Raw genomic sequence first — 25,161 nt, 5'->3', positions numbered from 1 at the left:
TTGTGCTGCGTTGCTTTTCAGCTTACATGCATTACATGCATTTTGTAGATGCAGTGCCATTCAGAATGAATAGCATTTCATCTCACCAAAGCATGGTAAGATCAGGGCAAAGCTATAACAACTGTTGGGGTCCTTTCATAAGGACTCTGCTTTACTCAGCAGGGGATCGATCCATTGAGCAGGCAGAAGACAGGTCCGTGTCCGCTTACTGTGCAGAGACAGACCTGTCAGAGCCTGTCTCCTCTATGGAAGAGCGGATAAAAATGGACCGCCGGTCCATTTTCATCCGATCCTTCAGACGGATGGAAAACAGAACAAAATAGATTACAGTGCACACATACAAAAATGATATTAAATCCTGCAAGGCTATTTAAAACACCTGAACATATTAAAAAAAAAATGGGGATTTGGTCACACAATATGGCCTTATAGTCCTAAGCCCACTACTGCGTCAAAGTACCCCAATATCAGTGGGTCCTACACTAATCATAGAATGGAAGATCCCACTTCTCAACCATGGGAGACAAACTCCTCTTTGTGGGAGGACTATAAGGATTCCTCCTATAACACAGGTGGACACTAATAAGAGGTAATGGGGGGGGGGGTATTTTTAATGTCATTTTTATATGTGTGCACTATAATATATTTTGTTCTGTTCTGGTTGTAGCAGCATCATTTTGAATGTAAATTCATTTTTAGGGTGTGCCCCCCCAAGTCTGTTGTTTGAATGGAAAATCGGGTCTCCTATCTGTCTGGATTTCACAGATCGGGTAGCAGCGGGTGTTGGCGGACATGTCACCTCTGACATCCACTGCCCCATAGAGGTGAATGGAGCTTCCAATCAGGTCCGCATGAAAAACTGACAGGCCAACCTGATCAGAGCGCCCGTGTAAAAGGGGCCTTATTCCCTTGTACTGTTGTGCTATATGAGTCTTCTTGTCACGGAGACCCACTCATTGGCAGTTAGGGGGGTTAGTTCTTAATAAAAGCTGACTTTTTTTTAACAGGTGAAAACCTACTTTGAGCCGTACACAGAGGAGGTTGTTCTGGCTAATAAAACCAAGCAGTGTGGTGGCTGCGTTTAGGCAACACCTTCTGATAAATTGGGTGACAGGCACTCATCTGGTTTCGTCTCGCATCACTTCACTTTATTAGAAGTCAAGAACTATAATTTTGGCTCCCTTCACTGTGACCAGGACTGTATATAAAGAACATGCACAGTTGTATCTACACCCTCAAGGATGTGCAGAAAGGGCTTAGTCTTAGCGATTGTTCAGGGTGTACACCGCCCGGAATAGGCCATTTCTGTGCCAGGTATGGCCGGGTGTTCGAGATCATCTGTGAACAGGAGGCCTATACAAATCAATGACAGGCTGACGCTGTTGATTGGCTGTTCTCATGTAATTACTCAAGGAGTGGTTATTTGTAGCTAGGAATAGATGAGTTGCTCTACATAGACCAGGGCCACCTACCGGTCCCTAGCCGCAGGTAATCTCTCCATATGAGATTACAGATGTACAGCTATGGAGCCTGTCTCTGATTTGTACAGGGTTCCTGTTCACAGCTGATCGGAAACACTTAGCCATACCCTCTAAAGAAATATGTTCATTCTAAGGCCATGACAATGAGCCCTAAAACCATTTTAATTACCAAACTGGTTCTTTAACCTGATGGAGACCCTCACACCAGAGCCTAGACCTGTCGATGGAGCCTAGACCTGTCGATGGAGCCTAGACCTGTCGATGGAGCCTAGACCTGTCGGTGGAGCCTAGACCTGTCGGTGGAGCCTAGACCTGTCGGTGGAGCCTAGACCTGTCGGTGGAGCCTAGCCCTGTCGGTGGAGCCTAGCCCTGTCGATGGACATTGAAGGATTGTTAATGTTACACACATGTCACGTATCCCACATCCACTCGGTATTGGCAGTTTGCTCATTTAGCCAGCCGTGTGTTTATGGATTGTACGGAGAGACCAACACACAGCAGGGACCTCACATAAACCTGGGAAAAATCTACACTCCATGTGTATAGGCAGGGAACCTACACAGGACTCCAGCAGTACAATTCTATCATGCTAGTTCCTGGTCTATAATGGTTTCTCTCTTCTCTCTCCTAGGGATATAATAAAGCTGTGGACTGGTGGGCGCTCGGTGTCCTGATTTATGAGATGGCTGCAGGTTATCCTCCATTCTTTGCAGATCAGCCCATTCAGATCTATGAAAAGATTGTATCTGGGAAGGTACATAATTCATGTTTGTTCTTTTAAAGCTAAACTCCAGGTCAGCAGTGACATTTACAGATAAAATGAAAAATGGGAGCTGTTTTAGCTGTCAAAGGATTTGTATTTCTGTCCATTCAGTCCTGAGTCTTGCATAGCTCTGCCACAGTGCAGCTAGGTGGATGACATAACTTAAAGTATATCTAAACCAAAAATATATATATTGAATATTACCAGTTCTTAGTTGTGGTGGCTGCATTAGTTTCTTTTTTTTTTTTTGTATATGCACAAAAAGAAATACATGCACATTCACAATGCAAAGTTGCGGTATATTAAGTAGTTGACAGTATTCAAAGAATTCTATAAAAAGCAATGTTGTCACATCAGAGATGTGTGTAATATCACTTCCCCTAGCGCACATATATTACATTAAAGTTCATACACAAAAAATATCTGTATATAGAAAGCCACTACCAAATTCCACATGAAAAATGTTCAAAATGCCTTGTCCGCCGAGAGAGAGAAAGTGTTGGCAGCGCTAAATTTATATGTTTAATGTCATAGTCGCAATCTAACCGTACACCAAGTGAGTCCAAGAGTTAATGAGATCTCTCATATAGAGCAGGGGAAGACATTCAAAAGTACTCCAAAGATCCCGTCACCACACCTCGTGGATTCTCGCTTCCTATTCATGTTACACTCACCAGATCACAAAATGAAATTTGCCTTGGGGGTGTAAAACCATCTTCTCACACTGCATTTAACTGTGCCTGGGAATCCTCTTCTCATCGGCAAATCCCGGTATACACTACACACAGCAATCCAAGAGTACATTGGATATTAGGAGCTTCATCCTCAGACGAAGTCTATGATGAAGCGCATTAGGTCGTGACCACGTGGCTATAGAGTCAGTCAACAAGTGTGTGGATTAACCCGGCTCCACCGCGATCAGCTGTTCTACGAGCGATGAGAGCTTCACGCAGTGGCTCACTACAGCTGCATAATTAATCGTTAAAAAAAAATAGTGATTCTCGATTCAACCCCCCTGACCATCTCCATCTCTATACAGTGTTTTATGTCACACTGTATTTACCCAGCGGTCTTTCAAACGCAATTTTTTGGGGGAAAAAATACACTTCAATGAATTAAAAAAAAAAAAAAAACGAAACAGTAAAGTTGGCCCTTTTAATGTGAAAGATGATGTTACGCCGCGAGAATCGTGATCTATCTTCTAAAAAAATCGTGATTCCCATTTTAGCCAGAATCGTGCAGCTCTATGGCTGACTTATGATCTGATTGTATACGTGCTTTTAAAGGTTTTAAGATTGTAAGTGCAATTGTTGGGGGGGGGGGGGGGGGGGGGGGTTACTGGAGAAATAAATATAACAGAGTTACGCTATGAGACATTTGTTTTTATTGTTGGTCACGGCTGACGAGGGAAAGCTCCTAGTATCCAATGAACTTTTATGGGAGTGGATTGCTGTGCATAGTGTGTAGTGTATACCGGGAGTTCCTGATGAGAAGAGGATTCCCAGGCACAGTTAAATGGGGTGTGAGAAGGTGGTTTTACCCCAAGGTGAATTTCATTTTGTGATCTGGTGAGTGTAACATGTGGTGATGGGATCTTTGGAGTTCTTTTGAACATAGTTTAAAGTATTATCAAATGAAGTGGTATCGAGTCAAACTTCACGAGAAAAGTGCAGTATACACTCACTGGCCACTTTATTAGGTACACCTCTTCAATTAAGAGAAGGATAACAAGTAATTCTGCACTGCCTAGAAAGAGGAATAAGCAGCTAACACGGCCAATAGGATATGGGCATATGACAGTAAAACAGAAAATTATGTGTAGCGCTAAAAGTTCAACATGAAAACAATGTCCAACCAATGATGAAAAATATCGAAGAAAAACTTAGAAGAAAGTCCTCCATGTATATAAGACTCATAAAATGGTTGATGTAAATTCAGTGACTTCGTGTGAGGAACATATCAAATGTGTGACATCTGGAGTGAACACAGAGGAGACACACCACCACCACCAATAGGGAGGCTTACCAGATCACGTAGACCCAAGGGGGCATACGCCCAACTGGGTCGAATTAGACTTGGGTGGTGGGTGATGGTAGATGTTCCGGAGGAGTGGTGAGGATGGAAATCCAAGAGCAAACCGGATGCTAGTAGGTCCCTCGGGATGATGTTGGGAAGCAGATAGCAGTATTGTGTAGCAGGAAGGAAAAAGGCCACATAGTGTGATTCTGTAAAACAAGTACCAAATTTATTAAAAAAGAGATACACTCACATGAAATTCGTAAAATCAGCGCTGTAAAAGTATGGCGGCAGTGGGGTCCTACCCTTGGTCAATGACTTGGCACTTAAATTGAAAACTCCTTGGCCTCTCAAGTTCTCCTTCTTTTTCCTCCATTGTGTTCTCCTCCCTCCCCTTGTGCCTCTCTTAGATCTGGGCCCCTTTTTCGTGGTCTTTGGTCCTCGTGAAAAACCTGGCCACTGTATTGGTTAGCATTGGGTTGGTGATAATATGATCGTTCATGCCAAGATCCAGTATTATGTCTATAGTCCTCTCTGTATTCATCATCCCTCATCCCTCTAAGGGGAGAGAACCTATTGTATGTGGCAAGGGGAGGTTGGTGGTAATAGTGGGGATCGGAATGATATGTGTCAACATAATCTCTATGTCGTAACATAATTTTCTGTTTTACACCTCTTCAGTTGCTTGGTAACACAAATTGCTAATCAGCCAATCGCATGGCAGCAACTCAATTCATTTAGGCATCTAGACGTGGTGAAGATGACTTGCTGAAGTTCAAACCGAGCATCAGAATGAGGAAGAAAGACGATTTAAGTGACTATGAACGTGGCATGGTTGTTGTTGCCAGACGGGTTGGTCTGAGTATTTCAAAAACTGCTGATCTACTGGCATTTTCACGCACGACCATCTCTAGGGTTTACAGAGAATGGCCTGGAAAAGAGAAAATATCCAGTGAGCGGCAGTTGTGTGGATGGAAATGCCTTGGTGCTGTCAGAGGAGAATGGGCGGACTGGTTCGAGATGATAGAGGGGCAACAGTAACGCAAAAACCACTCGTTCCAACCAAGGTATGCAGAATACCATCTCTGAATGCAGAATACATCGAACCTTGAAGCAGATGGGCTACAGCAGCAGAAGACCACACCAGGTGCCACTCCTGTCAGCTAAGAACAGGAAACTGAGGCTACAATTCGCACAGGCTCACCAAAATTGGACAATAGAAGATTGGAAAAACATTGCCTGGTCTGATGAGTCTTTATTTCAGCTGTGACATTCAGATGGTCGGGTCAGAATTTGGTGTAAACAACATGAAAACATGGATCCATCCTGCCTTGTATCAATGGTTCAGACTGGTGGTGTAATGGTGTGGGGGATATTTTCTTGGCACACTTTGGGCCCCTTAGTACCAGTTGATCATCATTTAAACACCATGGTTTACCTGAGTATTGTTGCTGACCATGTCCATCCCTTTATGACTACAGTGTACACATCTTCTGATGGCTACTTTCAGCAGGATAATGCACCATGTCACAAAGCTCAAATCATCTCACCACTGGTTTCTTGAACATAACAATGAGGTCACTGTACTCCAATGGCCTCCACAGTCATCAGATCTCAATCCAATAGAGCACCTTTGGGATGTGATGAAACGGGAGATTCCCATCATGGATGTGCAGCCGACAAATCTGCATAACTGCGTGACGCTATCATCTCAATATGGACCAAAATCTCTGGGGAATGTTTCCAACACCGTGTTGAATCTGTGCTATGAAGAATTAGGGCAGGTCTGAAGGCAAAAAGAGGTCCAACCTGGTACTAGTAAGGTGTACCTAATAAAGGGGGCAGTGAAGTGTATATAGGAGATGATAAAACAGCTGTGCAGGAAATACTGTAGGTGAAATATACAATCAACTGATATATGTAAAAGATAAAATAAAATTATGGAGGACAACAAAACCAAGGTAGCTTTAAATAAAAGTACAAAAGGACTTGCCAGATCATGACTATTTTTCACCTGCCATCTAAACCAAAATAAACCCTTCTCATAGAGAACTATACCCGTGTCTTTTGATTTTTACTCAGTATATCTGTAGGGACGTCATAAAAAGCAGGGTTTTCTAAAGTGATGGGGAATAATCAAGGACAAAGGGGAGTCAACTTAACTATGTAACCAGGCACCCCAAATTTAATAAGAAAAATGTGGACGTTCTAGCCTTGTAGGTTAGTTTATATAGAGGCATTTTTTTGATTAGTTAGTCTCTTCCACATAGTAATATGGAGGGATTCTGTGTATATCCATTGGGGCGCCACTATTTTCCTAGCATAATATATAGAAGAATTAGTAGAAAGTGTTTTTTGCATGGCACTAAGATCCAAATCTTCAAAGACACCCAATAAGCACCATTTGGGATTACAGATCTTGGGGAGATTAAATGTGGATGAAATAAAGGAAGTCATCTGGGACCAAAAAGTCCTAACTCTATCACATTCCTAGACCATATGCAGAAAATCCACAGGGTGCGTTGGTTTCCTTTTTTTAAGTTAAAGTGGAGTTCCACCCAAAAATAGAACTTCCGCTTTTTAGATTCCTTCCCCCCCTCTGGTGTCACATTTGGCACCTTTCAGGGGGGAGCAGATACCTGTTCCAGGTGTTGGCTCCCACTTACAGACATAGGTAGCCTGGGTATCCGCGGATATCTATGCCATATCCATCACCTCCTCCGCTGCGCCCCCCCTCCGCCAGTGGGATTACGCCAGGGACCAGTGGGATCACGCAGCGTGACTCGCACATGCGCAGTAGGGAACCAGGCTATGAAGCCGCAAGGCTTCATTTCCTGACTCCCTTACCGAAGATGGCGGTGCCTCCACCCGAGAGCCGAGTCACAGATCGTCTTCAGGTGCTGACATCGCAAGCGCCCTGGACAGGTAAGTGTCCATGTTTTAAGAGTCAGCAGCTGTAGCAGTATAAAATAAATAAATATTCGGCGGAACTTCACTTTTTAAAGTAGAATTCTAGGATACACCAACTAATCTTAAAGATACTCCCTCTCTCCCCTCCTAACACTTATGCCCCGTACACACGGTCGGATTTTCCGATGGAAAATGTCCGATCGGAGCGTGTTGTCGGAAATTCCGACCGTGTGTGGGCTCCATCGGACATTTTCCATCAGATTTTCCGACACACAAAGTTTGAGAGCAGGATATAAAATTTGTCGGAAATTCCAATCGTGTGTACACAAATCCGACGCACAAAGTGCCACGCATGCTCGGAATAAATAAAGAGATGAAAGCTATTGGCTACTGCCCCGTTTATAGTCCCGACGTACGTGTTTTACGTCACCGCGTTCAGAACGATCAGATTTTCCGACAACTTTGTGTGACCGTGTGTATGCAAGACAAGTTTGAGCCAACATCCGTCGGAAAAAATCCATGGATTTTGTTGTCAGAATGTCCGATCAATGTCCGACCGTGTGTACAGGGCATTACTGTGTAAAAAAGATTTATATACTTGCCTATTTTTATGCTACACTGATCTGGTCATTAGATCCAGCTCTCTTCCACAGCAGGAGAGGTTAGGGAGTGCCAGTGATGAATGGGCCATAGTACGCCTATGGGTGGCTTGCCACTCAGGCATTGCGCACTCTCCTCCGTTCCTGTAACCAGCTGCTGGCTGATACACCGCGAGATCATGTGACCAGACCGGTGCGGCATTAAAATAGGCAGGTATATGAATATTTCTTACTCTGCTTAGCAAGCATAGGTGTTTGGAGTGGGGCTGGAGTATTTTTAAGATCAGGTAGGGTTACCTAGAATTTTTCTTTTAGTACAAATTATGCAAGTACTAAAAATGACCTGTTGATCCTTTCAGTAATCCAGTGTCTATGTAATCTCTTATGCAATGAACTGAAATCTCACACATTGTTATCAGGTTTTACCAGCTCTCTTCTGCAAACTACAATACACCACCTCCTTTGTTATGGTGGTAAAGGAAGGGGGAGGTGTTTGTAGTTCAAATAAGTGCTGGCTATGGTTCCTGTATAGTCTGTCATTGTAGGACAAGAAGTGTATTACTGGCAGGCTCATCAGGTAAAATGAAAGGAAAAAATATTCAGAAAAAAAAAAGAATGCAGCCACCCAAGGAATGGCAAATCGCAATACATTAAAATGTTGTTGTTTATTTTTGATGCACTTTAGGGAATTCAATGGCGTCTTTTTTTTCTCGTCTGCTAACCTACTGACTAGACAGTTAAAGAGCATCAGCAGAGTGATGAGGTCATCCCTCTGCTCACTGCCCTGTCCTGTTAGCACAGTTCTTGGCAATACTGTTGCGTGCCTCCAAACTGATTGACCACCCGTTTTAGTGCTGCAGTGTAGGGGACTGTAAAAAAAAAAAACCATACTAGTTTAAATGAGGTATTAGGCTGGCTGCATTTAAAAAAAATAAATGTAATGATTTATTATTGAATACAGAGCTGAATTTGTTAGTGTCTGCCTAGAGTTTAGCTTGAATTGCATCCCCTCGCCAAGGCTTACCATTTTCCCTCACTGAACTCTGTTACTTCTACAGGTACGCTTCCCTTCTCACTTCAGCTCTGATCTGAAGGATCTTCTCAGAAACCTTTTGCAGGTTGACCTTACCAAACGATTTGGGAATCTGAAGAATGGCGTGAGTGATATCAAGGGCCATAAATGGTTCAGCACCACGGACTGGATTGCAGTCTATCAAAAGAAGGTATGTGACAACAGACAAGGAAATTGGGAGAACCTGAATCTTAAAGGGAAAGCTGAAGGATGAATTTGTTAACAAAAAAATGAATTGTTACCCTACCATCTAGCTACAGAATAAACCATATTTTTCTTAGTACACGCTGAGCCCTGCTCACAAGAGCTTACAATCTATTGCATACACATTTTGTACAAATTACAGGGTTTTCCCACCAAATTACAGAATTCCCAGGCAACAGTCAATTTGTCTTTGTAAACAGGTGTAGGTGATCTCTGACATTTTGTCTCCTCGGTACAATTGTAAGTAATACATTCTATGGCCAAATGTTTGAGGACACCTATGAGATTGTTGGTAATCCTATTCCAAAACCATGGACATGGTTTGCAGCTATAGCAGCCTCCACTCTTTCGGGAACTCTTTCCGAGAGATTTTGGAGTGAATTTGTAGTCCTTCAGCCAAAGGAGAATTTGAGAGGTAGTGTACTGATTTTGGACGAGAAGATCTTGGCTTGCAGTTGGCAGTACAATTAATCTAAACAGAGGTTGTAGTGTTGGAGGACCATTCAGGTTCCTCTAAGACAAAACTTATCAAATTATGTCTTTATAGAGCTGACTTTGGGCACAGAGCACAGTCATGCTAGAACAGTAAAGGACATTCTGCGTTGGCCACAAGTTTGAAAGCACACAGTAGTCTAAAACGGGGATAAGCAAACTTTTGAGAGGCAGAGATCTACCTGAACAACATATAGGAGATCAAAGATCACTAGGGTTCAGCACCTCAGCTGCACAGAATGAATGAACAGGAAGAGCTCTGCAGTCTCCCTGTTCACTCTCAAACTGAATTATAGTAAACAGTTTACTATACTTCAGCTATGATTGAGCAAAGTGAGTGGTAACAATCACTCACTTTGTCCATTCAGAAAAGGAAGGGGCCGGTAAATGAAATTTACCGGCCTCTTCCTCTGCTCTCTGTCCTGAAAGAATCCCTGCAGCAGCCATCAGGAGAGGCGGGGAAGCTGGCAGCGCTGCAGGGGAGAGAGCACACGGTGGGGACAGGCAGAAGAAGGAAGGGGAACCATGCACAGGAGGGGTGGCATTTACTGGAACTGATCCCCTCTGTTTTCCTCCTGCAATAGATGAATGCTGGCAGGAGGGAGTGAAGGAGAAGCCAGCTTTCAGCTGCTGCAGGGGGATGATTAGAGGGGGATCGGTTCCAGCAAATGCTTCCCCCATCACCCCTCCTGTCCAGGTACCAGGGGTCGGGTGGAAGGGACACATTCTACCGGTTGCCTGTCCGCGATCGACTGGTTTCCGGCCCCCAGTCTGAAATGTCTTTGCTGTAGCAATTAACCGTATGCTTTACTAAAAAAAAAAAACTGATTTCCACATACATGCACTGTATTGTATTTTCCTTGTGGGAAATACTGCTGGGTAAGCTGAAGTGGGATTTGATAGTTGAAATATTTCTGTCTTATCTTCCATGTTTTAGTCCTTTGATTGTAAACCGATTTTGTCTGTGTTTTAGGTGGAGGCACCCTTCATACCCAAATGCAAAGGGCCGGGTGACACAAGTAATTTTGATGATTATGAAGAGGAAGAGATCAGAATCTCCATTACAGATAAATGCGCCAAAGAATTCTCAGAGTTCTGAAGAGCGCCCTGATAGCAGGAGCCATTACTCAAGACTTCCCGCGATCAAGTGAGACCGATGGAGAGAACGCCACTGACCGGCACACAAACTTCTCCTTCCCTTTCACACTCCCCACCTCTCTAGCTTTTTATTAGTGGTGCAGATTCAACTTGGAGGCCATCTTATTTTATCCTGGATCTGGTGGTGCTGGTTTCGATTGGTCCTGGAGAAAACTCCATTCTCTGTCATACCCCACCTCGCTCACACTTTTGCTTCTCTCCTTGACAGATCTGAGGGGCCAAGAGTTATTTAAATGTGAGTGGTTCCTCTAGGGTGGAGCCAGAACCTTTGGGGCAGGCCCATATTCCTCAGGAGTTGGGGCCTGTTATTATTATTTTTTATTTTTTTTTTTTTTAACCATTTTCATTCGAAGAGCTTGGCTAATGGTTTTAATCATTTAGTTTACATAGTTTATTAATAATGAACTGTTTTAATCTGAATTCTTTCCCCACCGATCACTGTCCTGTTTCCCAGCTTTCCCTATCCTAGAATGACTTTTAAACTGAAAGTGCCAGTTTTTATCCCCACCTTACACCACTGTTTAGTTCACGTAGCACATTTTTGCCTCTGTATTAACCACTTCTCCCATCATCGATGCCATAATCTTTGTCTGGTAGGTCCTTTATTGGTGTTTATACACAAAACCAGAATAATGGGGGGGGGGGGGGGGGTTATTTAAAGTAAGTTATTTACCAATCCTCAGAATTATTTTCTGAAAGGGAGGTGGTGGCCGTTGGACTGCTTCTGTGGCTTTTGTCATCCCTGTTGTCTTTGAGTGCCATTTTACTGGTGAGTCCTTTTACTCAAGTCAAGAGGGACTTGATATAATTCAGCTGCAGTTGTAGCTTAACTTGAAAAATTTGGGAATTGATGGCAATACAGCAGTCGTGGTATCTCAAAGTACCAGCATACGTTTTTGGCTATAGTGAGGCTTCTTTGTCTAGGACAAAGTCAGTTGATGTGGTCCTTCATTCTGTTTAAAGGCTTGATTTAGCTTTGTTTTTAAAATATGTAGTAAGCCTAGAATTTATTTATTTTTTTCTGCCCAGAAGTAGGTTCTGTCCTGTTTACCTGTACCATTCAACAAACCTTTCAGTTAATGGGAGTGTTTTTTTTTTTTTTTTTTTTTCAATGAATATTGGGCACCTTGAAGGTCTCTTCCAGTCCACGTTGCACTACAGGTATTGTCTTTTTTTTTCAAATGAGTGAATACTCTTGTGGATTTTGTTCAATGTTACAAAAAAAATGGGCAGTATATATAAATATATATGTGTTTATCTCCAGCATCACCATTGCTATCCTATTGTCTTGGCTTGGAGACCTCAAACTGCCCCTTTTTATGGAGGTTCATACCTTTTTTGATGGAACCATGTTTCCAGTAGAGCACAATTTTGAAGTTGATGTCATGGGAAGGTTTTTGGTAGCTGGAAAGACGGGACCGTAAAGCTCTCTGCTTTATTCATTTGGGTACAGACTCTGAATATCATCCCTAAATCAATTTTAGCAGATACATCCTTAATTTTAATGGCCTGTTTCCAAGGGCATTCCTTGTGGTCCTAGAACAATGGCATGTTGACAGGCTGTTTTAAACAAAATGGCACACGGGGGCTTCTATGTTTAAAACAAACAAGCACTTTGATTGAGTGTAATACAATCAATAATGGCAGATCCACAGAACATTAGGTGAAATGGGTTTTTGGTAATTTGTGACTTCAATAACCATAATCATGCCCCCATGATCCGCATAGTAGGGTCCTGGGACAATCTCTCTGATTTATTACATAATAATGTACATTCTGCGGAGCTAAATACTAGTTTGGAAGTAATACCAAGTCCCCAGCTGTGCTGTGGCTTTAAAGACTTAAGTTAGGAGGGTCAATTTTGGAAAGGACCATTTTTAATCCAGCATGAGGGTGATAAAACATGAAAGGTAGGCTTTTCCAAATATTTGTCATGAGGGGTTGGCTTATTACAGACGTGGTGAGGGAAGTGGGATAATTTGGGGGCAGATCTGTGAATTTCAATTGCGTTTTCACTTAAATTCTATATATATATATACATATATATGTGTATATATATGCACACACACAAACACACATTCACTTCTTACATGTGTTATACTGTAAACATTTGAGAAAAAAATACCAATAAAGTTTTGTTTAAAAAAAAATGTCAAATGTTTTTTCTGTACATCCTGGTATGGTATTATTGTCAAGCATACCAAACTTTTTCTGCCTCCGGCTTAAAGCGGGGGTCCACCTATCTATCGTTTTTTTGGTATTTTTTTTTAGTTCATTCACAAACTTTTCTTCTCAGCATTACATACTCACATATTGTGTGTAATATGTCCGCCTGTGTCAGATTTCGTCGGAAAGAATAACTTATATTATTCACTGCAGGCGGTTTCCATCTTCATTGTGGGCATTTGAAGCCCACAAGCATTTATTTCCTGGATGTGGTGAATGCTGTGCTCCCAGCATTCACCGCTCGTTCCCGCACATGCTCAGTGGCATCCTGGGAAGCCTGAAACTAGCTTCCAGGAGTCTGGGAGAGGCTAGAAACACGCCTACTCCCACGGGAGGAGAACCAGGAAGTGCAAAGAAGAATAGAAAAATAAAAGGTAATTACGGCGATTTAAATTTTTTTAAACGGCATGTCAGCATCTAGGCAAGGAAGAGAATACATACAGATATTGTTCAAAATTTGGGTGGAACCCCGCTTTAAATGATTTATCTAGCTACAACCCCAATTCCAAAAAAGTCGGGACTCTGTGTAAATCCTCAAAAAACAGAATGCAATGATTTGCAAGTTTCATAAACCCATATTTTATTCACAATGGACACAACATATCAAATGTTGAAACTGAGAAAATGTGCCATTTTAGGAAAAAATAACGTAACTTTGAATGTGATGGCAGCAACTCGTCTCAAAAAAGTTGGAACAGGGCAACAAAAAGCTGACAAAATAAGTGCTACTAACAAGAGCTAGAAGAACATTTTGCAACTAGTTGGGTTAATTGGCAACAGGTCAGTAACCAGATTGGGTATAAAAAGAGCGTCTTAGAGAGTCAGAAATCTCTGTGCGCAGACCAAAACACAATATTGGATGCCTGTGATCTTCGGCTCATCAGTCAGCACTTTGTTAGAAGCAAGCATGATTCTATGATGGACATCGCTGCGTGGGCTCAGGAATACTTCCAAAAATCACTGTCTGTGAACACAGTTCGCTATGCCATCCAAAATGTAAGTTAAGACTCTATCATGGAAAGAAGAGGCTATATCTGAACATGATTCAAAAACTCCCTTGTTCTCTGAGTTACAGCTCATTTAAAATGGTCTGTTGCAAAGTGGAAAATTGTTCTGTGGTCAGATGAATTGAAATTTGACATTCATTTTGGCAACAGTGGGCACCGCATCCTCCGGACTAATGAGGAGAGGGCTTGTTATCAGTGCTCAGTTCAAAAGCCTGCATCTCTGATGGTATGGGGGGTGCATAAGTGTGTATGGAAAGGTAAATTTTGTAAATAAGTAATTTTTCCCCTTCACTGATGTGCGCTGATGAGGAGGCACTAATATGCTGCATTTATAGCCATTGATAGGTGGCACTGATGGACATTGATGGGCAGCACTGACTGGCATCACTAATGGGCACTGATTGCTGGTGCTAACTTCTGTCACTATATTGTAATCGGGGCTCTGATGATCAGTGCCCTGATTACATGTGTAGATGTTTCCCTGCGAGGAGATGCCGCTGATCGGCTCTCCTCGCCACGCACTCTGTCAGCGTGAAGCGATGAGAGCCGATTACTGGCACCTCCGTGTTTACTTATGACCGACTGTGATTGGACACAGCCGATCACATGGTTAAAGAGCCGCGGCTCTACAGAGATCGGGGTTGCACCGTGTCCTAGCAATACGGCACGGCCGCGATCGCCGCCCTGCGCACGAGAGTGGCCGTTCTGGGCCGACGTCATATGACGTCATCCCAGAACGAGTGCTGCACCGCCCCTCCGTCATTTGACAGTGGGCGGACGGCAAGTGGTTAAACAATTGATATGTTTTCTATTGTGAATAAAATATGGGTTTGAGATTTGCAAATCATTGCATTCTCTTTATGTAGATTTTGCACAGCGTCCCAACTTTTTTGGAATTGGGGTTGTATGTGTGAATGCAGGTGGACTGAAACATCCTTCCAGCTTCTATTCAATGGGAGCATTAGCACTGGGATTTTGCTGCTTGGGGTCCTAGCTTTGTTGCCTACACCAACATTTCCTTCTCTTTTAAGTAGAGATCTCAGTATTCCCCCCCTGACAACTCCCTCATCTGCACATAAACTAGCACCAATACACCACCACAGGATGGAACTGTGGTTGTATAGATAATGGTAAAAAGTGCCAAGTCCTATTAACTAGATTACATTTATTTAAGAGGAATCATGGACTTTACAGGCACCAATGTATTAAATAATTTTTATTTATAAAAAAATGTACAAAAATGACTTAAAAACATATAAAATACAGACTTGTATAGGCGGTAATCAGCACATCCAACTCTAGCCGCTGGGCCCGGGTCAATAGGTTTAATGACCACTAGGGGTTCCCTGAACAGAGTGGGAGCAGAACACTATTTTTAGAGGTACAAGCTCAACATGTTTTGCGACATGACGCTTCTTCAGGAGCTTATCAATAGTTTTCACAGAGAGTAAGTGTATGTACGGTATATAAAAAGGCCATGAGGTGTAATTCCTCTATGTAGGTAGTTCAGCATACAAGGGGAGCCAAAAGGCTTGTAGCCAACTCACAAAGTTAGAATGTCATCTCAACAAACACAGTAAGTGCATGCCATGTAATCATTGCATAGAGAAGATAAAGCTCACACAGGCTATTGTATTGTGTTAATAGACCGCACTGGTCAATGGTTTTTTGAATTCCTACAGGTGTCCTGGGTATAATTGAGTGCAAGTTTCTCAGAGCAAGCAAGCAATCCCAATCATGTTAGGATTCCTGGCCGGGAGGTAAGGTCTACTGGTGGAGAGGTGTCTGTCGTTTTTTTTTTTTTAATATACATACACTTCCTCTCTGTGAAAAATATTGATAAGCTCCTGAAGAAGTGTTATATCGTGAAACATGTTGAGCTTGTACCTCTAAAAATAGTATTCTGCTCCCACTCTGTTCAGGGAACCCCCACTGGTCATGAAACCTATTGACCCGGGCCCAGCGGCTCGAGTTGGATGTGCTGATTACTGTCTACAGTATCTCACAAAAGTGAGTACACCCCTCACATTTTTGTAAATATTTTATTCTATCTTTTCATGTGACAACACTTAGAAATGACACTTTGCTACAATGTAAAGTAGTGAGCGTACAGCTTGTGTAACAGTGTAAATTTGCTGTCCCATGAAAATAACTCAACACACAGCCATTAATGTCTAAACCGCTGGCAACAAAAGTGAGTACACCCCTAAGTGAAAATGTCCAAATTGCGCCCGATAAGCCATTTTCCCTCCCCGGTGTCATGAGACTCGATTAGTGTTACAAGGTCTCAGGTGTGAATGGGGAGCAGGTGTGGTAAATTTGGTGTTATAGCTCTCACTCTCCCACACAGTTCAACATGGCACCTCATGGCAAAGAACTTTCTGAGGATCTTAAAAAAAGAATTGTTGCTCTACATTAAGATGGCCTAGGCTATAAGAAGATTGCCAAGACCCTGAAACTGAGCTGCAGCACGGTGGCCAAGACCATACAGCGATTTGATAGGACAGATTCCACTCAGAACAGGCCTCGCCATGGTTGCCCAAAGAAGTTGAGTGCATGTGCTCAGCCTCATATCCAGAGGTTGTGTTTGGGAAATAGATACAGTATATGAGTGCTGCCAGCATTGCTGCAGAGGTTGAAGGGGTGGGGGGTCAGCCTGTCAGTGCTCAGACCATACGCCGCACACTGCATCAAATTGGTCTAAGCCAGGCCTGAGGAAGGAGCACGCATGCTCCGAACGCGAGCGCGCTACGGCCACGCCCCCCCGCTCTCCTCCACCTGACGTCATCTTCCTAGGAACCTGCTGACGCGCTGTCTGAGGGAACCCCAAGCCATCGGAAGCTACGGACACCACCGCAAGCGGTCGAGGCCGGCCCCGCCATAGCCCAGCTGTTTCGTGATGTGACTCTGCGTTGCCCAGGAGAACCTACCTATGCCTATTTCTTATCACACAAATATGAGTGTACAATTTGCAATAAAATAGTGTTTTTAACTACATACTACCCTTAGAGCAGCGCTGCTTTTCTTTTTGCTTTTTCATACCACAGTGTCCCTTCTACTCTGACAAGCCGCCTACCGCTCATCATAGAAGCCTTAACCATCTTTAACTGTTTATTACCCCCTGGACATATCCTATCCCCCACGCTACTGCCCCTTATCTACCCACTAGCAGCACCTGTGAGCGCTCCATTCCCCCTCTGTTACTGTATGGCTGTCGTCCCAGAAGCAGACCAAGGCCCCTTTCACACTGGGGCGGCGTCGACAGTAAATCGCCGCTATTGTTAGCGGCGCTTTACCGTCGATATTCTGCCGCTAAGGGGGTGGTTTTACCCCCCACTAGCGGCCGAGAAAAGGTTAAGAACCACCGCAAAGCGCCTCTGCAGAGGCGCTTTGCCGGCGATATAGCCGCACTGTCCCATTGTTTAAAATGGGCAGGAGCGGTGTATACACCGCCCCTTCCCCGCTCCGAAGATGCTGCTAGCAGGACTTTTTTTCCCGTCCTGCCAGCGCACCGCTTCAATGTGAAAGCCCTATTATTAGCGCCTGCAAACCGCCCCAGTGTGAAAGGGGCCTAAGGATAAGGATTACTGGAATCATGTCCTGTGGTCTGATGAGACCAAGATTTGGTTCAGATGGTGTGAAGCGTGTGTGGTGGCAACCAGGTGAGGAGTACAAAGACAAGTGTGTCTTGCCTACAGTCAAGCATGGTGGTGGGAGTGTCATGGTCTTGGGTTGGATGAGTGCTGCCGGTGTTCTGTCAATATGTGCCCGCCGTCAAAGTGCCCACGCATGGGCAGAACGGAACGGCACTCCAGCTGATTTCCCGATCAGCTGGACTGACGTCACCATAGCGCATGCGCACACCGTAAGAGCCTTTTTTTGAAGGGAGATAACATTTCTCTGGCACAATTTAATGCTATGCAAACAGCGGAGGGACACTATTTGTCATTGTGCCTCACTGTTGCGGTTTACAGTGAGGCATAATCTGATATCTACGGTGTCCCTCCGCTCTTTGCAAAGCTTTCAATCGTGCCTGTGAAATGGTATCTCCCATCGAAAAAACCCTCCTACGATGTGCGCATGCGCTATTGTGACGTCACTCCAGCTGATCGGCAAATCAGCTGGAGTTCCCTTCCGTTCTGCGCATTCGCGGGCACTTTTCGATGGAGGACACATATTGACAGAACACCGGCACTGGGGAGCTACAGTTCATTGAGGGAACCATGAATGCCAACATGTACTGTGACATACTGAAGCAGAGAATGATCCCCTCCCTTCAGAGACTGGGCCATAGGACAGTATTATCAACCCCAAACACACCTCCAAGATGACCACTGCCTTGCTGAAGAAGCTGAGGGTAAAGGTGATGGACTGGCCAAGCATGTCTCCAGACCTAAACCCTATGGAGCATCTGTGGGGCATCCTCAAACGGAAGGTGGAGGAGCGCAAGGTCTCTAACATCCAGCTCTGTGATGTCATCATAGAGGAGTGGAAGAGGACACCAGTGGAAACCTGTGAAGTTCTGGTGAACTCCATGCCCAAGAGGGTTAAGGCAGTGCTGGAAAATAATGGTGGCCACACAAAATATTGACACTTTGGGCCCAATTTGGACATTTTCACTTAGGGGTGCACTCACTTTTGTTGCCAGTGGTTTAGACATTAATGTCTGTGTGGTGAGTTATTTTGAGGGGACAGCGAATTTACACTGTTATGCAAGCTGTACACTCACTAGTTTACATTGTAGCAAAGTGTCATTTCTTCAGTGTTGTCACATGAAAAAATATAATAAAATATTTACAAAAATGTGAGGGGTGTACTCACTTTTGTGAGATACTGTATATAAGACCCCTTTCACACCGAGGGCGTTTTGCAGGCGCTATAGCGTGAAAAATAGTGCCTGCAATCCGCCCTCAAACAGCTGCAGCATTGTCTCCAGTGTGAATGCCCTGTAAAACGTCGCTAAAAATAGCGGCGTTTTACCGCCGACGCTACTACGCTGTAGTTTGTTCTTTGTGCATTTGTTATAAATAATTTTTTTTTTTTTTTTTTTTAATACATTGGGGCCTGTAAAGTCCATGATTCCTCTCAAATAACTCCCTTATCTGTTTTTCCCTCCAGAATGTAGAGCCCTTTGTTCATACATTAAGGGTGAGTGTCTACATCCTGGATGGAAATCCTGGCTTAGAGATGTCATGAAATTTCCTGGTGCCTGTGAAGCTATTGGTTGTGTTCAGATGTCTAGCACAGATCCACCCCTGCTTCAGCCTCTCACCTGGGGCTAGGTACATTGTTGCAGTTTAATAACTGGAGTCAGCTCTGCAATGATGAAACACGCCCTGCGTTTCATCAGATTAGGCGACCCGTCAGAATGTGTAACGGAAGTGACATTTCGTCACTGCCATCTTGCTACACCCCGCACTCCTCCACAGTAAGGATACACTGAGAAGGGGGAAAGCGGACATCTTGTTACACACACCGGAGTTTTGCATTTTACACGTTTTTTTAACAATAAACTGAGTTTATATAGTGAAATACAGTACTTAGAACTCCGTCTTACTGTTTTTAGATGTTGAATCTTAAAAGCAGCGGCAAGCGTGCGGATCTCACAAGTTTGCTAATCGGACAGAAGTTCGCTGCTTTTAAAATTCAGCATGTAAACATGCACACGGAGTTGTAAGTACTGTATTTCATTATATAAACTCAGTTTACTGTTAACCACTTCAGCCCCGGAAGAATTTACCCCCTTCCTGACCAGAGCACTTTTTGTGATTCGGCACTGCGTCGCTTTAACTGACAATTGCGCGGTCGTGCGACATGGCTCCCAAACAAAATTAACGTCCTTTTTTTCCCCACAAATAGAGCTTTCTTTTGGTGGTATTTGATCACCTCTGCGGTTTTTATTTTTTGCACTATAAACAAAAAAATAGCGATAATTTTGAAAAAAACGCATTATTTTTTACTTTTTGCTATAATAAATATCCCCAAAAAATAATTAAAAAAACATTTTTTTTCCTCAGTTTAGGCCGATACGTATTCTTCATATTTTTTGGTAAAAAAAAAATTGCAATAAGCGATTATTGATTGGTTTGCGCAAAAGTTATAGTGTTTACAAAATGGGGGATAGTTTTATGGCATTTTTATTAATATTTTTTTTTTTTACTAGTAATGGCAGCAATTTTTATTGTGACTGCGACATTATGACGGACACATCAGACATTTTTGACACATTTTTGGGACCATTGTCATTTATACAGCAATCAGTGCTATAAAAATGCACTGATTCCTGAGTAAATGACACTGGCAGTGAAGGGGTTAACCACTAGGGGGCGGGGAGGGGTTAAGTCAGTACTAGGGAGTGTTTTCTAACTGTATGGGGGGAATGGGCTAGCTGTGACACATCACTGATCTCTGCTCCCGATCACAGGGAGCAGAGATCAGTGACACTGTCACTAGGCAGAACGGGGAGATGCTTGTTTACATTAGCATCTCCCTGTTCGTCCTCTCCGTGAGGCGATCGCGGGTATCCCCGCGGCGATTGAGTCCGCAGGACCCGCGACCCGACTCACGGAGCTCCCGACCGGCGCGCACGCAATGGCACGGCGGGGAATTCAAACGGGACTTACAGGTACGCCCATTTGCCCAGCCGTGCCATTCTGCCGACGTACATTGGCGTGCGCCGGTCGGGAAGTGGTTAAAATAAAAAGTGTAAAATGCAAAACTCTGGTGGGTGTAACAAGATGTCTACTTACTCCCTTCTTGGTGTATACTTACTGTGGAGGAGTGCGGGGTGTAGCAAGATGGTGGCGACAGAACGTCACTTGCCTTACACATTCTGACGGGTCGCCTAATCTGACGAAACGCCTGCCTCTTAAGATGGCTGACTCCACACAGGCAGTGCAGAACAAGGCTTGGTGAGTCAGTAATAGGGAAGTGATCAGCTGCACAAAGCACATAGGCAGTGCTGGGCAAGTAGTTATTTGTCCCCTGCCTGCCAACTACTTTGTGCATTATACCTTTTTTTTTTCAGGGCAAGTTGGGCTTTAATGTGCATTTTTCATTTTTTTTAATTATCATAGGAAAACGGGCGCAAAATTGTAAAGAAAAAAAAATCATTATTTTTTAAATTGGCTGTATATTTTTTGTTACTACCATAACTTACCACCAAAAACATAACGCAAAATAAATTTTCCTGGTCCGGATGATCACAGCATTACCTCATATGTGTATGTTAGTTCTATGTACCCTTATGCCCCGTACACATGGTCGGACTTTGTTCGGACATTCCAACAACAAAATCCATGGATTTTTTCCTACGGATGTTGGCTCAAACTTGTCTTGCATACACACGGTCACACAAAGTTGTCGGAAAATCCGATCGTTCTAAACGTGGTGACGTAAAACACGTACGTCGGGACTATAAACGGGGCAGTGGCCAATAGCTTTCATCTCTTTATTTATTCTGAGCATGCGTGGCACTTTGTGCGTCGGATTTGTGTACACACGATTGGAATTTCCGACAACGGATTTTGTTGTCGGAAAATTTTATATCCTGCTCTCAAACTTTGTGTGTCGGAAATTCCGATGGAAAATGTGTGATGGAGCCCACACACGGTCGGAATTTCCGACAACAAGGTCCTATCACACATTTTCCGTCGGAAAATCCGACCGTGTGTATGGGGCATAAGTATTGCTCAAAAACAATAGTGCGCATTACTTTTTTTTTTTTTTTTTTTTTTTTTTATCCTACCTAAAACACACTGACACCAATTTAAAAAATGCTTTTTTTTAAAATTAAAAAAAAAATCCAGCCCAATATCTACTGGCCATGACCTTTTGACCTTTGACCCAAACACTGACCCAGATCATACTTTGATCTAGGTATTTTTTTTTATTTACTTTACTTTCAAAATCTTTTATTGGTTTTTCGAGAAAACAAAAAATAGAATAGAATACAAAATCTGTATCAAAAGATCAAGTTACATCAGTATTTAAACCTCAAACCCCTGAGGGGGACATAAACTTACAGTGAGAAGGTTGAAAAAAAATAACTGTCTAGGTATTGCCTAGAGGACCAATACCTATTGAAATATTACTGGAACAAATATAAAGAAGGACCACTAAGGTCAATGACCGTTTCTTAGAGAGGCCCTAGGGGATCCCACCGGCACCCCAAAAGGGATCATGCTGTGCACAGTAGGAGCCTCTGCGCCTCCCTTCCCCTACGATTGTCTTTAGGCCCTGGGGTCCAAAAATCGTTTCATATTAATTACTGGGGGATATAAACATTCTGTGTGAAACAAGAAACGAAAATCAGGTAACTGTCCCAATACTAAGAATCTCTGTGCAAGAGACACACTGCATCAATTACAGAAGGATCTGTCCTAGTCTCCCCCAGTGGGTGAACACAAACAAAAACACTAGAACTGGAAGAGTAGGAGAGAATTAGAGAAGGAAGGAAAGAAAGAAAGGAAGGTTAGCTGGCCATCTGGAGGGGCCCCCGCCCCGCCAATTGTCCACTTTTAGTTTTGGGGTTGGACTCCGGGTATGAGAGAGATGCCAACGAACTGTGCCCAAGGCTCCCAAATAGCTTCAAATTGTGTTTTTTTGTCGTCTAGAATACTTGCTAATTTCTCCTGGGCCATAATCCAGGAAATTTTACGAATTGCTGCTTTCACCGAGACTTTGGGCTGTTTCCAAGCCTTAGCAATGGTGAGTTTTGCACCTAGGAGGATGAAGTGTATAAGTTTGCGTGAAGGCTTTGGAGTCTTGGGCAAGTAATCATTGAGAAGAGCAATGGCCGGGGATTTCGGGATTTGAATCTGCGTTATTTTCCGGATCAGGGAGAATATTTTACCCCAGAAGGGCCTCAGTCTAGGGCATTCCCACCAGACATGAGCCATTGTGCCCAAGAGCTGACACCCACGAAAACATTTGGGGTCAGCTGTTGGGAACATTCTGGAAAGCTTGGCAGGAGTAAAATACCATCTTGTCATAACCTTAATACTACCTTTAATTAAGGAGATATTTTTGATGCCTTTAAAGGCTCTGTCAAAGGAGCTTATCCATTTAAAGATTTCCCATTCAATGCCAAGTTCCCTTTCCCAGTCAAACATATAAGGAGTCTTTTGGGTGTGGAGGGCTAGTGACTGGTAGATAACGGAGATCCCCCCCCTCTGTTCCAAAGAGCGACCACACCATAATTCATATGGCGTGAAGGCGTTATGTGAGGGAGTGCCTCCTCTCCAAAGTTGGCAGAGGAAATGTCTTATTTGGTGGAATCTAAAATGCTCGGAGTTCGGAATTTCAAGAAGCCTTGCACCTAGTTCCAAGGAAATTGGTCCCTCATTCGTGAAATAATGTCCGATTCGGTACAGTCCCTTGTCCAGCCACCAACGAAAAGCTTTAATATCCAACCCAGGGGCAAAATCAGGATTATTGAAGATGTGCACTAGTGGAAGACATCTCGAGATTAGGGCCGGATTTTTTCTCAGGTTATCCCATAAGTGAAACGATTGAGATAGAGATGGGGAGAGTATTGGGGATAGTATTGGGGGTCTCTTTTTGGGGGTGGTCCAGAGGAGAAAGTCCAGGGTGTATGAGGGGGCTGCCCGTCTCTCTATCTGAATCCAATCTGGCTTCTCAGCCTTAGTGTATACGGTGGAGAGTTGGGCTAGCCTAGCAGCTTGGAAGTACCAGAAGAGCTGAGGAGCCCCCATGCCCCCCTGAGCTCTAGGGAGGAATAGGGTTCTTTGTTGAAATCTATGTCCTCTCCCCCCCCAGATAAATTTGGTGATCTTTTTTTGGAATTTGGATAAGTGTTCCTTGTTAATGTTTATCGGAATGGCCCTGAATAGGTATAGGAGTCTGGGCAAAAGTGTCATCTTTACTGCATGAACTCTGCCCAACCAAGAAATCTCTCCCTTGGACCATGTTCCCAGATCAGGCGCTAACTTTCGGTACATTGGAGGGAAGTTAATGGGATATAATTGTTCCGTTTTAGTTGTAAGTTTAATTCCTAAGTAGTCTATCCATTGGTCATTCCATTTAAAGTCAAAGGAGCTTTGAAGTGCGGATACTGTTTCTGTCTGGAGGGAGATATTTAAAGCCGATGATTTAGAATAGTTGACCTTAAGGCCGGAGATACTAGAGAATTCTTTCAGTAGTTTGCATAAATTAGGGAGTGATGTGGTGGGAGACGTTATAAAAAGGAGCATATCATCAGCGAAGAGCCCACACTTGTGGACTTGTTCCCCACAGGATACGCCGTGAATATTTGGGTTTGATCTAATCGCTATCGCAAGTGTTTCTATGGCCGTGGCGAAAATCAGAAGGGAGAGAGGGCACCCCTGTCTCGTCCCTCTCGCTATTTGCAGGGGTTTAGAATATTGGCCCTGTAATCGGATAACTGCTGCCGGGTTGGAATAGAGGGATCGCAAAGTCTCTATAAAGCCAGCCCCGAAACCCCAGCTCTCCAGGAGAGAAAAAAGGTAAGGCCATTCGATCGAGTCGAAGGCCTTATGCAGATCTAAGGACAACAGCATTCCTGCCTGTTTAGGGCCCCCCTCCCAATTAGATTGGAGAATGGAGACAATGTCCACCGCTCTCCTAATTTGATCTGGGCCCTGCCTCCCCGGGATAAATCCTACCTGATCTTTGTGGACGTACTGTTTGATAAAGGAGGCGAGACGGTTGGCTAAGATTTTAGTGAGAATCTTGAGATCATTATTGATTAGGGAAATGGGCCTATAGTTCTCTACTTCTTCGTGGTTCTTATTGGGTTTGGGAATAACTGCTATGAATGCTGTGTTCAGATGGGGGTCCATGGGAGAGCCTGATTTCTTAGAGTTGAAAAATTTTGCCATATGGGGGGCCAGTATATCCCCGAACTTCTTATAGTAAGGAACTGACAAACCGTGCGGCCCCGGGGCCGAGCCTGTCTTAAGGTTTTTAATAACTTCCCTTATCTCGTCTGAGGTAAAGGGTTCTTCCATAAGATCTCTATGGTCCTTGGATAGAGAGGGCAGGTGAAGACTCGAGAGAAAGGAAGCGATCGAGATGTCTCTCGGTTTTTGTGTGGTTTTGTATAATTCAGAGTAAAATTCGTGAAAGGCTTTCATGATTTTAGATGGTTTGGCCGTAGGAGGTTGGCCCACAATGCGCAATTTGGGGAAAGTGTGAGAGTGGAGCTTGGGGGAGAGCTTCGTGGCTAACATCGTCCCGACTCTGTCCCTAT

At 43.7% G+C, this 25,161-nt stretch overlaps 1 protein-coding gene across 6 annotated transcripts in view; it reads left to right on the top strand.

Annotated features, from left to right (window-relative positions):
- LOC141133212 (cAMP-dependent protein kinase catalytic subunit alpha) overlaps positions 1-12,845 on the top strand; it is a 96,135-nt gene extending 83,290 nt beyond the window's left edge. For all 6 annotated transcript variants that reach the window (XM_073622440.1, XM_073622441.1, XM_073622439.1 and 3 more), the window contains 3 exons: positions 2,113-2,235; positions 8,828-8,992; positions 10,511-12,845. In XM_073622440.1, coding sequence (XP_073478541.1) covers positions 2,113-2,235; positions 8,828-8,992; positions 10,511-10,636 — 414 coding nt within the window. In that variant the 3' untranslated portion in view covers positions 10,637-12,845. The remainder of the gene's footprint in view (positions 1-2,112; positions 2,236-8,827; positions 8,993-10,510) is intronic.
- Positions 12,846-25,161: the final 12,316 nt, after the last annotated feature.

Source organism: Aquarana catesbeiana, linkage group LG03 (assembly GCF_042186555.1).
Source record: "Aquarana catesbeiana isolate 2022-GZ linkage group LG03, ASM4218655v1, whole genome shotgun sequence".
In the NCBI taxonomy this organism is placed as follows: Eukaryota; Metazoa; Chordata; class Amphibia; order Anura; family Ranidae; genus Aquarana; species Aquarana catesbeiana.
This window is presented reverse-complemented; position numbering and strand designations above follow the sequence as displayed.